The following is a 13,433-nucleotide window of genomic DNA, read 5'->3' on the forward strand; positions in this document are numbered from 1 at the left end:
CTAGAAACGGAATGGACTTGACTTCAAAGACGCATTTCTCTAATTTGCAATAGAGATGATTGACACGGAGACGGGACAGAACCTCCTTTACCCAAAAACGATGTTCCTCTAAATTGTTGGCAAAAATGAGGATATCATCTAGATAGACCACGACATGACGGTATAGAATGTCTCTGAAGATCTCATTGACGAAATGCTGGAAGACAGCTGGAGCATTGCTCAATCCGAAGGGCATGACGAGGTACTCATAATGTCCGTCACGGGTGTTAAATGCGGTCTTCCACTCGTCACCCTCACGGATCCGGATGAGATTGTATGCACCTCTCAAGTCCAGCTTTGTAAAGATGGTAGCTCCGCTAACTCTGTCAAAGAGCTCAGTAATCAGGGGTAAAGGATAGCGGTTCTTGATGGTAATGTCGTTCAAACCTCTGTAGTAGATGCACGGCCGCAGACCACCATCTTTCTTTTTTACAAAAAAGAAGCCTGCGCCGGCTGGAGAAGAAGAAGGTCGAATGAACCCCTTTGCTAGGTTCTCTTTAATGTATTCCTCCATAGAATGCGTCTCGGGCAGAGACAACGGATAAGTTCGGCCTCGAGGTGGAACCTTCCCTGGAACGAGATCAATCGGGCAGTCCCATTCTCTATGAGGAGGAAGGATATCAGCAGAAGCCTTACTGAACACATCCGTGAAATCTTGATATGGAGGAGGTGGAACATCAGACGACCTGGGGGAGGAAGAACAGACAGGCAACACTTTAAACAAACATGTCTCAGCACAGGAGGGACCCCATGCCAGGATTTGCGTAGTCGTCCAATCAATTGTAGGATTGTGAAGACGGAGCCATGGAAGGCCCAGGACCACAGGATGTGTGGCTCTTGGAATCACTAAAAGTGAAATAAGTTCGGAATGAAGAACTCCCACTCTCAGACGAACTGGTAGGGTCCTTAGAGCAATAACTGTATCAAAAATTTTACTGCCATCCACGGCAGTTAAGGAAAAGGAGGAAGGAAGTCTCTCGGTGGGTAGGGACCACCGTTTAACATAGGCTTCGGTAATAAAGTTCCCAGCTGCTCCGGAATCAAGGAGGGCAATGACGTTCTGATAACGTTGAGCAACTTGAAGCGAGACTGGGAGATTACAATCTTGAGGGGATGGAGAGGAGATCATTACTCCTAGCCGGCCCTCTCCTTGGCGAGCTAGGGTCTGGAGTCCCGGACGTTTGGGACAAGCATTAATGGTGTGAGACGGAGCTGCACAATAAAGACAGAGAGACTCGGAGAGACGTCTTCGGCGCTCAGCAGGAGTTAAACGGGAACGGCCAATTTGCATGGGCTCATCTTTAGTTGGTGACAGTTGGCGAGGAGGAGGAGCAGAAGATTTTGGAGCAGATGATCTTCCACGCTCAGTTGCTCTCTCTCTGAAACGTAAGTCAACTTTTGTACAAAGTGAGATTAGCTCATCTAACTTGGAGGGTAAGTCTCTGGTAGCTAACTCGTCTTTAATACACTCAGATAAACCATGCCAGAATGCAGCATACAGGGCCTCGTCGTTCCATGCCAGTTCGGATGCCAGGATCTGGAACTGTATAAGATATTGTCCTACAGTACGTGATCCCTGGCGTAAACGGAGAATCTCAGACAAAGCTGAAGTTACCCGGCCTGGCTCGTCGAAGATGCGCCTGAATGTTGACACGAATGCAGTGTAAGAAGATAGCAGGGTGTCGGACCTCTCCCATAACGGTGATGCCCAATCAAGGGCTGAGCCACTGAGAAGAGAGATGATGTAGGCAATTTTTGTACGGTCACTGGGAAAATTGCCAGGTTGTAGCTCAAACTGAATCTCACACTGGTTGAGAAATCCCCTGCAGAATCTTGGAGAACCGTCAAATTTTGCTGGCGTTGGAAGATGAAGACGTGGAGCAGAAACGGGTAAGGTGGGTGGGGTTAAAGCTGGAGTCACTGTGGTTGACGCACTGGACGCGTCTGATCCACGGAGAGTTGTCTGAATCCCATCCAGCCGAGTAGAGAGATCCTGGAGACAGCGGATGATGTGGCCCTGTGCAGCCTCCTGATGTTCAAGTCGGGCTGCCAGTTCTTGCATCGGCCTGGCCGCTTGATCCTGGTCTCCGGCTGGATTCATTTGGTCAGTGCTTACTGTCACAACTGAGGGCCTGAGCTGACGGAAGGCAGCCTCAGTTGTAGGGGCTGAGATGTACCGGAACCTGGGAGGTTGTATCAGACCCCTGGACATGTAAGTAACATGAAGAGAAACCGCCCGAAGGCGTGACCACGACAACTTGAGTAAAAGTCAATGATATTTATTTATGACAAACTCCATGCATCACAGTAGCAGTAAAAAGAAACATAAAAATCAGCAGAGAAATAATAATACAGTTCCTGGGTACTACAGGGTGGCAGGGGCCACAGAGCTCTGGTGGTATGAGACAGTTCTTATTATCTGCAAGTTGGAAAGTCCTTACCAGGCTCAACTGTAGCAATGAGGAAAGCCCAGGGTCGTACCAGCTGGTGTTCCAGGGAAAGCTGGACTGCTGTAGATAAAATGCTGCTGTGGGTACTGGTTAGAACCAGACAGGTGTTGGCACGGAGTGGATACTGGCTGGAACCAGTTAAATAATAAATAAAGCTTGAGAGCGATGCAATATAGATGAAATGTAGAATTTGAGAGCGGAGAAATAATAATACCGGTGGAGAGTGGTAAACTGCAGAAAGGACACCGGCCCTTTAAGAGAAGCTGTACACTGCTGGAAGCTGAGCTGGAAGCAGGTGATGTTGTAGCTGGAAACAGGTGAGTCCAGAATGGATCGGAGAGTCAGGCTACACCGCAGATGGAATGCTGGTGCGGGTCTCTATAGCAGAAGTCTGGAGACAGGAGCTGGAACCTGGAAGACATTCACAGAAGAGAGACAAACTGGAACTAGGTTTGACAACCAAAGCACTGACGCCTTCCTTGCTCAGGCACAACCTATTTATACCTGCAGCAAGGAAGGCATTGGCTAGGCAATTATGCAAATTAATAATACAGACAGCAGATTGGTGAATATGATCAGATGACAGAATCCAAGATGGCTGCGCCCATGCAGACACTTGGAGGGAAGTTTGGTTTGTAATCCATGTGGTCTGGAAAACAGTAATGGCGGCGCCGGCCACCGGAGACAGGAGACGCCAGGCTGACAGGTGCACATCCAACCACGCGGACACAGCGGAGGTCGCGGCTGACGTAATCGCCACTCTGAATGTAGAAGCTCAGGAACGGCGGCGGAGGCCGCGGGAGACGCCATGCCAGATGTATAAGGCGTTACTGTGACAGCGTCCAGAGAGACAGGAGAGGATGCGGGAATATGCACATCAGGATAACAGATGGGATCCGGTCCTGGAGCGCTGAGCCAGCCTTAGGAGGCATCTGATGGATAAGAAATGGCGTCCAGATACCCGGATCGTGACACTAAACCCCGATGCAGTCTTCAGTCTGTGAAAGTATAGGTCCATACACACTGCGCGCTTTCCCCCCCTGCCCAGCGATGTCAGTGGGGGTGAGCGGCTTTCCATAGCAGAACGCTATGGAAAGCCGCTCACCCCGCCGTTCATCTACTGCTAATACCAGTAGATGAACGCGGCCGCCAGAGATCACCGCTCATCGTTTGGGCATACACACTGGGCGGCTTTGAGCTGAAAGCAGCTCAACACACCAAAAGTGAGTAGCTTTCAGCTCAAAATCGCCCAGTGTGTGTATGGGCCTTTAATGTGGATGCTTTGAAACTGCGCTGCCTCACTTCAAAGAACCGATATCGGCTTTAAGTAATACGGTACAAAATAAAGATTTGGAATATTAGAAGCTGTAATTGGGGAGAAGTAGAAAACACTGGAGGATTCTTCGTACGGACCCAATTTACATTCCAGACTTGTTCCTAATACAAATGTATCTCTAAGAATATTATTGGTATTAAAAATCAGATTGCTTCTTCTGCAAAGATCATTAGGGAAATCCATGTTATAAATAAATGGGCTAGAGGTAGAATTTGTAATATGTGCTCATATAGTTTTGACTTGATAGCAAAGTTATTATATCATTTAGTAGTAAACAAATCTTTTACCAAAAGGTAATCGAAGTATGTAATTTAGATGCTTTAACCTGTAGAATACACCTACTAGGGTTTGTGAACACATTAGTTTTACTGTATAAATCCAAGATATAGGGGTAAATTTACTATGATGGGAGTTCTTTTGAAGATGGGATGTTGCCCATAGCAACCAATCAGATTCCAGGTATTATCTTCTAGAAGGTGCTAGATAAATGAGAAGTAGAATATGATTGGTTGCTATGGGCATCCCATCTTAAATAGAACTCCCATCTTAGTGAAATTACCCCTCAATGTCATATTTCAAAAGTCCATGCTAAGACCTTAGATAGCCTGGATTAGAAAGAGTTACTATGGGAATAAACCTCATAATTGACACATTCATAAATAAACAATAATAGACATAAAGACTCGGACACATGGATTTGGCAGTATAAAATTTGTTAGCTATTCATTTAAAACATATTAAGAATATTTAAATGTGTTTTAATAAACTAAAGTATGGTGGCAAACAGAGGGTGGCTATAATCAGCCCACCCCGCAATGCGCTAAACATCTAACAACACCCATTCCGACTGGTATCACAAAGGGTGCACACAAACCCAAATATGTCAACATACAGTAGGTATCCACTAAACCTTCTAACATGACTATGCACCCGGTATGGTGATGATGCAGCCCTCGTCAGGGCGATCCAGCGAATAAACAAGTCAAGGAAGGTGAGCGCAACTATTACCATAACATTAATCATCTTATACAAATTTACACCAGAAGCCGCAACCTGCCGTTCTTTCCAGCTTATGACAAAGAACCCCCTCTCCCCCCACCACAACAACAAAAACTGTGAGCAAGGGTAAGAAGACTTGAGGTTTAACCCACTCCGCTCTCATGCTATCGCTACAGCCTTTTGATAGGTTGAATCAGTATTTATATCAATGACATGGTTCATCAGGACATTTCTACAAAAGCGAGACGTCACCCTGATTTTGCAAATCGATTGTTACCCACAATTTTCCCCCCAAAAATATTAATGATAAATCAATGGCTTGGATCACTGTGGGGCTAAGTCTGAGTTGGCACAAAGGCTGATTTACTAAAGTACCTTATGCTAAGATGAATTCCCGTAGGGCTCAAGCGGGACGCTGCTCCACCACTGTTTGTCCATAGTCCATACACAACTGAAACGGTTACCAGTATTAGTATTAGCCCCGTGCTAGCTGCAAGAGACCAGGCTGAAATAGGCCTACACGCAGGACTGGCTCTACCATTAGACAACTTTAGGCAGATGTCTAGGGTGCCTGGATCTGGGGGGGGGGGCACCACTGAGTCTGCCTATCACATAATTAAGGCTGTCTCTGGAAGAAACATCCTTGTTGTATTTAATGCCAGTGGTGTCTGTGGAATTTCCAAGTCACACTTTTATCTGAAAGGCTCGGAAGTGGGTATTGGTGGTGGATGAGCGCAGTAGGCTGAAGCTTTGCATAGGGTGCCGGGAAACCTTGCACCACATACGCATACCTCCCAACTTTTCATTTGCAGAAAGAGGGACACACGTGCGGCGAAGGCGCGCGTTCCCAAAAAAGGGGTGTGGCCTAAGAAAAGGGCATGGCTTCACGGGAGGACCCGCGATTGCGAGCCACGCCCCCATTTTCGTCACTGTGAGCCGCTGGCATGCCCCCTCTCCCTCCAGCGAATAGACGTTGTGCGCATGCGCACAGCATCTATTCTCCACTGCTCTGCTAAGCAGGGCAGCGAGTGCATGAGCCTCCCAACTGCCCCCCCCCCCCCACCGCGGGATACTGCGGCCCGCGGGTGGGACAGCGGGACAGTCCCCAAAAAACGGGACTGTCCTGCGAAAATCGGGACAGTTGGGAGCTATGCATACACACACAACTCAGATTAGCGCAGAACAGTTCTGCACAACTGTATTGCTCAGTTCCCGTCATGAAATGCCCATTCCACACAAAGACAGATCCATCTGTACAACTAAGAATCAAAAATATACAAACATGCGTTCATTTGTTTCTTTGTATGTGTTATACGGTAAAATGCGCAATTTGCATCCGTGAAAAGAGATCTGACTCTTTTCTGACACTTTTCTCAAATGCATCACCCGTAAACAAGCAAAAGCATTACACTCCGCCTATCTATGTTAACTCAGATTAATGCACGCACATTTCAGGGTACAGTATTATAAATCCTAAAAGGGTTCCCTCAAACAAATATTCCCATTATCTATATTAATAAAGTTAATGGAAAATAAAAATAATATTACATCTAAAAACTGACTGATGTCAATGATCTCTATATATTAATAGCAAAAGGACGACTTTTATGAGTGACATATTTCTATTATGCCGATCCCTGAGCAGGGCACATCACGCTGTATATACAAATGAAACGACTTGGGGCCTAATTCAGCATGAGTTGTAGTTTTGCGAAAATTCACAAAACTGTAACTCCTTTCATTAGCATGTGAGGGGGACGCCCAGCACAGGACAAGACTTCGCCGCATGCTGGATCCTTGCTCCCTGCTAAAATGCAAACGCTTCGCTAAACAGTGAAGTGCTCGCATATCTAGTGTAAATCACCGGGCCGCCATGTTTTGGGTTGTAGCGGCTGCATGCAACATCACGCAGCTGCCGCGGCCTGCCCCGCAAACGGTCCAGACACGTCTCCGTTGTCAGGAGCGCTCCCCCAAACATAATGGAGGCGTCCAGACACGCCTCCGTTGTCAGGACCGCTCCCCTCCACAAAACGTGTGCAATGCCCCTCCCCCCCATCACCGTCCTCCCCACTGCCAGCACTTAGACTGAGAGCGTGCGCAGAAGTACGGAAATTGCTGAATAGCGATTTCCGCACTTTAGCATATGAAGCTGAATCAGGACCTTGGCCCATAGATTTGCCGAAAAATATTGCTGCTGTAATTGGTTGCTTCATTTCGAAGTTATGTGGCAAAACGTTCACCTGACATTTACAATGCATCACCATTGTGCTCTGAAAAATGGGACAGTTGGTGAACTCTCCCTGTGTGTGTACCTAGAACACGTGACCTGGGTGGTCTGGAAACTGTGACAGTTATTTGCAGCCGCTCATGAAGCAGGGATTTTTCAAAATTTGATTCTTAAAGGGGTGAAGGGGTAACATGTTCCGCCCAGCAAACCTTTGCCCAGTTGAAACTGGGCACATCAGCTATTTTCATTATTACCAGTATTTCAACAGGATCATCTCATATGCATACTTCAAAACGGCACTTAAAATCATCTAAACATTCAGCAGAATGAAGTTACCGTATGTTGGCTCAAGAGGATAAAAGTAGATATAGCTTAGGGGGTAATTCAGACCTGATTACTGTTGTGCGAATTCGCAAGGTGGCCATTTATGGATCGTCTGCGCATGCGTACGGATCGTAGTGTGCACATGTGAGGCCAAACTGCAAAAAAAACCTGCGTCTTTTTTGATCGCTAGGCGTATGCAAGTTGATTGACAGGTAGCAGGCGTTCCCAAGCGTTATCAGGGAGGGTGTGTGATGTCAGCTCCGGCACGATCAGCCTGTTTCTATCGCACTGTAGGAGTAGGTCCTGGGCTACGCACAGACTGGAAAAAACATTTGATGGTGAGTGAGTTGCGAACGGATTTGCAGCTGACCGGCGCTTGCAAAACTTTTTGCATGTCGTACACAGACTTGCACGGGGCGGGTATTCACTCTGTCTGGGCGGCGACTATCTGATTGCAAACCTCTGCAAACTCGCAGAGGAGTGATCAGGTCTGAATTAGACCCTTGATCCCTAGGTATTTCTAAGGCGCGGCACTGTATGTAGCCCACAAGTGTACTTTAAGTTAGTAGACACACATTTTATACACATCGTTTCACCTAACAAATAACTAATGTGTATCATTGCTTCCTTCATAATTCCTATAATTTCATTCCATGGATGAACGAAGACCCCGAAAAGCAGAACTATGAAATGAAATTTAATGTACCACATCATGAAGTTCAATCATCTCCAGCTCTGTGTATAATGTATCAATGAATTTCTCATAGTCTCGAGCTCAAAATTAGCTTTGTGTTTTGAGGATTGAACTTGTAAAGTAGAGAAGATGTGACTCACATTAACTGACAAACAAATGCGATTTCAGTATTCCACCCTTCGTTTTGCCATTTGTAGCTGCGGAGATGGAAACAATTAGCATTGGAGTTATGCATTCAGGAGACACTTACTTGAAGTAGAAGAAAATTCCAAGGGAAATTAACAATGAAACGATTGACAGGGCATGTCCGACTATTGCCATGTAGTAGAGGATGTACGCATTCTGGAGAGAAGAGAAAGAGGTGACAGTGTAAGAGAAATGACTTCTTCACTCACTATATATTCATAAAAAAATGATCCCCCCCAGTGAACAAGCAGCCTTTAAGGGGGTAATCTAAATTCATGATTAGGAGCAGGCGACCTGTCCTCCTGCAGACTGTGTCATACATAGAGTGCATTCGGAAAGTATTCATAGCACTTAATTTTTTCCACATTTTGTTATGTTACAGCCTTATTCCAAACTGGAATAAATTAATTTTTCCCTCAAAATTCTACACACAATTTTTTATTTATTTTTTTGCTAATTTATTAAAAATAAAAAAAATAAGAAATCACATGTACATAAGTATTCACAGCCTTTGCTCAATACTTTGTTGATGCACATTTGGAAGCAATTACAGCTTCAAGTCTTTTTGAATATGATGCCAGAAGCTCGGCATACCTATCTTTCGGCAGTTTCGCCCATTCCTCTTTGCAGCACCTCTCAACCTCCATCAGGTTGGATGGGAAGTGTCGGTACACAACCATTTTCAGATCTCTCCAGAGATGGTGAATCGGATTCAAGTCTGGGCTCTGGCTGGGCCACTCAAGGACATTCACAGAGTTGTCCTGAAGCCACTCCTTTGATATCTTGGCTGTGTGCTTAGGGTCGTTGTCCTGCTGAAAGGTGAACTGTTGCCCCAGTCTGAGGTCAAAAGTGCTCTAAAGCAGGTTTTCATCCAGGATGTCTATGTACATTGCTGGATTCATCTTTCCCTCTATCCTGACTAGTCTCCCAGTTCCTGCCGCTAAAAAACATTCCCACAGCATGATGCTGCCACCACCATGCTTCACTGTATGGATGGTATTGGCCTAGTGATGAGCGGTGCATGGTTTCCTCCAAACATGACGACTGGCATTCACGCCAAAGAGTTCAATCTTTGTCTCATCAGACCAGAGAATTTTGTTTCTCGTGGTCTGAGAGTCCTACAGGTGCATTTTGGCAAACTCCAGACGGGCTGCCGTGTGCTTTTTACTAATGAGTGGCTTCCGTCTGGCCACTCTACCATATAGGCCTGATTGGTGGATTGCTGCAGAGATGGTTGTCCTTCTGGAAGGTTCTCCTCTCTCCACAGAGGAATGCTGTAGCTCTGACAGAGTGACCATAGGGTTCTTGGTCACCTCCCAGACTAGGGCCCTTCTCCACCGATCGCTCAGTTTAGAAAGAGTCCTGGTGGTTCCGAACTTCTTCCATTTATGGATGATGGATGCCACTGTGCTCATTGGGACCTACAAAGCAGCAGATATTTTTCTGTACTCTTCCCCAGATTTGTGCCTTGAGACAATCCTGTCTCGGAGGTCTACAGACAATTCTTTTGACTTCATGCTTGGTTTGTGCTCAGACATGCACTGTCAAGTGTGGGACCTTATATAGACAGGTGTGTGCCTTTCCAAATCATGTCCAATCAACTGAATTTACCACAGGTGGACTCCAATTAAGCTGTAGGAACGTCTCAAGGATGATCACTGGAAACAGGATGCACTTGAGCTCAATTTTGAGCTTCATGGCAAAGGCTGTGAATACTTATGTACATGTGATTTCTTAGTTTTTTATTTTAAATAAATTTGCAAAAATCACAAAAAAACTTTTTTTCATGTTGTCATTATGGGGTATTGAGGGTCATTCCGAATTGATTTAGCACAGCTACGATCGTTAACTCAGACATGCGGGGGGACGCATGTCAGTGCCGCCCCCCCCCGCACAAATACAAAACCTTTATATTTGAGGAGTAACTCCCGGCCAGCGCAGTTCCTGCGGCTGGCCGGGAGTTGCTCGTCGCTCCCGCTGGCCGCAGCGGCTGCATGACATGTCACGCAGCCGCCGCGGCCTGCCCCCCAACAGTCTGGCCATGCCTGCGTTGGTCGGACCGCTCCCCCTAAACGGTGGCTTAACGCCACCGTTCAGCCCCCTCCCGCCTAGCGACCGCCTCTGTCTCAGAGGCGATTGCTAGGTAACGAAAGCTGCCATGCGCAGGCGCACTGCGGCGCCGGCGCATGCGCAGTTCCGACCCGATTGTTGCGCTGCGACAAACTGCAGTGAGCGATCGGGTCGGAATGAACCCCATTGTGTGTAGAATTTTGAGGGAAAAAAATAAATGTATTCAATTTTGGAATAAGGCTGTAAAATAACAAAATGGGAATAACCTGTGGCTGTCGGGGTTCCAGCCGGCGGTATTTCACCGGCTGTCAGGATTCTTGCGTCGCCAGGATCCCAACAACTGGTATTTTAACTACATCCCATCTGCAGTACAGCACCTTTTTGCAGAGGAATGTTCAGAGCTACTGTATATAAATAAAGATCATAACAAACAATGACAACAATGTTTTGCTTAAAACAAAGATAACCTTTTTCCTTCCTCTGTCTTATATATTTTGTATAAAAAGAAAGAAGATAAAAAAAAAAGACCAGCGCTATCACTCCCATTGTAATGAATGTTAATGCATTTATCAGACATTGCAGATCCTAGTTAGCCTGGTTCTGCATGATCCCCCGTTTCCCCACACCTGGCATTATGCGCAATGAGAGGCAGGGGGTTCTACAGATACAGGGCCATCTTAACAGCAGTGTAGGCCCCTGGGCAAAGCAATGCATTGGGGCCCCTACCTAACCTCTAGCGGTAGGGGTGCTATCAGCTGCAGCTTTGATGTCCCACGGGCGGTAGGGGGTGTTCTATATTCCGCTCAGCATGTAGGACCTGGAGCAGTAATTACAGCTTACTACTTTACTGCGCAGATGGTGGGAGATGGTGAGGAAGGGAGAACACTAAACTGTAGAAGGGGGCATTGGGCTGAATGATGGGGCCCCGGTACATGACATCCAGGATGGTAGGGGTTATTTAATAAGTAGGAGAGGGGTGGATATTGAAGTAGGCTTAATATTCATAATTTTCCGTTGGGACAGAGGGCAGCTTACTTGACTGTAGATATCTCCAGTTCGAGGAAAAAGATTTCTTAGCTTTCAATGGGATAAAAAAAACAGAGAGTCCAACCTTTCAGGAGGTTCTGGGGACTTGGGGATCAGAATTCAGGAGCCAGAGCAATCCACCAATGAAAATATAAAATGGATACCAGGTGTGTGGAGCTGGAAAGCTGATATCTCTGGTTCTGGGCATAGTAGAGACAAGCTGCCAGTGTCCACCGAAAGGGGAGAGTCAGATTTTTGAGTATACCCTCAGAAAAACTCTATGTCAGACAGAACCTGAGATATCTGGTTGGGAAGAGCAATTAACAGGCATGGATGGGGACCACTGCTTTGAAGTTGGATATCTCTGGTTCCCAATGGCTGATTTTCAAAAATCTGGTACCCTTAGAAAGAGGGCACCCTCAGCTATCAGCCTAGGGCCCTTATACTCCTAAGGCCCTTGGGCAACTGCCCATTGAGCCCATAAGAATAGACGGCCCTGTGCAGATACATTTTAAAAAAGACAAACCGCTCCTCCTGCAATAATAATAATAATAATAATTATTATTATTATTGATATACTTAATTCATAGGGTGTCACAAGTGCCTGCAGTGCCGTACAAAGGGAAAAAACAACACAGTATAAAACAGTAAACAGTACACAAGATAATGTATAATACTACAGAACTCGCCACAGCCACTGGTGCAATGGGGAGGGAGGGTAAATATTCAGTGCAAGCTGAAAACTGTACCCATAGGCTTCGGTGTGGCTAACTGGTTAAAGCCAGTAAAAAAGGTGCAAATCAAAGGCAAAGAAAGTGCAGAGGGCTGTAGAAGGAATTAAAGAGTTAAGTTGGTGAGCAGGAATAGATATAGATAAGACAGGAGGGTTCTGCATATATAATAGCTTACATACTAAAGGGAGGGGGAGACAAACGGATGACACAGGGAGCTGAGGTTAGTTAGGGAAAGACGGTGGAAGGGAGAGGGTGAGGTTATCTACACAGTGAGATGGTCAGTTGGTGGGGAGGCAGTTAATTTACCGGTTGTCGGGTGACTGACACTGGAATGCCGACACCCAGTTAAATGCTGGTGGTCGCAATCCTCACTCAAGTGGTGGTCCATGCCATCACCCGAGGGGGAATATAACCATATGGTCGCCACTGGGCTCGAAGCGTGGCAAAGGTAGCAAGCCCGCGAGGGGACACCCTGCACTCGTCGCCGGCTGTTGGGATCCCGGCGTCGGCCTCCTGACCGCGGGGATCCTGACAGCCGGCATTTCATCCTGATCTTAGTTGGTGGGTGGGTAAGCTTTTATTAACAAGTGGGGTTTCAGCACTTGTTTGAAGCTATGTAGGCTGGGGGACAGTCTGATGGTACAAGGGAGATTGTTCCAGAGATGGGGGGCAGCGCAGGAGAAGTCTTGAATTTGGGAGTGAGAGGTGGTAACCAGAGGGGAGCAAAGGTGATGGTAGTTGGCTGATTGGTGAGGGCGGGATGGAGTATGTAAGGAGATGAGGTTGGAGATGTAGGGAGCAGTGGAGTTGGAAAGGGCTTTATATGTGAGGGTGAGGAGTTTGAAGAGATTCTGTAGGGTAGGAGGAGCCAGTGTAAGACTTGGCAGAGAGGGGAGGCAGATGTGGATTGGCGGGAGAGGAAGAATAGCCTAGCTGCGGCGTTCAGTACAGATTAGAGAGGAGCGGGATGTGAGTGGGGGAGACTGGCGAGGAGAAGGTAGCACTAGTCGACATGAGAAATGATTACTATTTGTAAGTTGTAGTTTTACATTCATCCTTTTTATTACTGAATTTATGGCATGCATAGAATGAAATAACAGTTTCCATACTTAGGGGGCAATTCATTTGCAGGCAATGCCAGCTGTTCCTGTGAGTACACACTTACTGTATGCCGCATGTACGGTAGCCCAGAGACCGTGGATTTATGCAGCCCTATGGGCACATTGCGGGCTTCAGCCACATTTGAAGAGACACCTCGATCACCCCCACTATAGTGGTGATCATATCCTGAGAGAAGCAAACAGGTCAAAAGAGGAAAAAGGTAATTTACAGTATGTGCAGATGCCAG

At 46.5% G+C, this 13,433-nt stretch overlaps 1 protein-coding gene across 2 annotated transcripts in view; it reads right to left on the reverse strand.

Annotated features, from left to right (window-relative positions):
* The window catches only part of CALCR (calcitonin receptor), a 507,584-nt gene that overhangs the window by 123,471 nt on the left and 370,680 nt on the right, over nt 1-13,433 (reverse strand). For both annotated transcript variants that reach the window (XM_063924784.1, XM_063924785.1), the window contains one exon: nt 8,320-8,411. In XM_063924784.1, the coding sequence (XP_063780854.1) occupies nt 8,320-8,411 (92 nt within the window). The remainder of the gene's footprint in view (nt 1-8,319; nt 8,412-13,433) is intronic.

The sequence above is a fragment of the Pseudophryne corroboree genome, chromosome 5 (assembly GCF_028390025.1).
Source record: "Pseudophryne corroboree isolate aPseCor3 chromosome 5, aPseCor3.hap2, whole genome shotgun sequence".
NCBI classification, from domain to species: Eukaryota; Metazoa; Chordata; class Amphibia; order Anura; family Myobatrachidae; genus Pseudophryne; species Pseudophryne corroboree.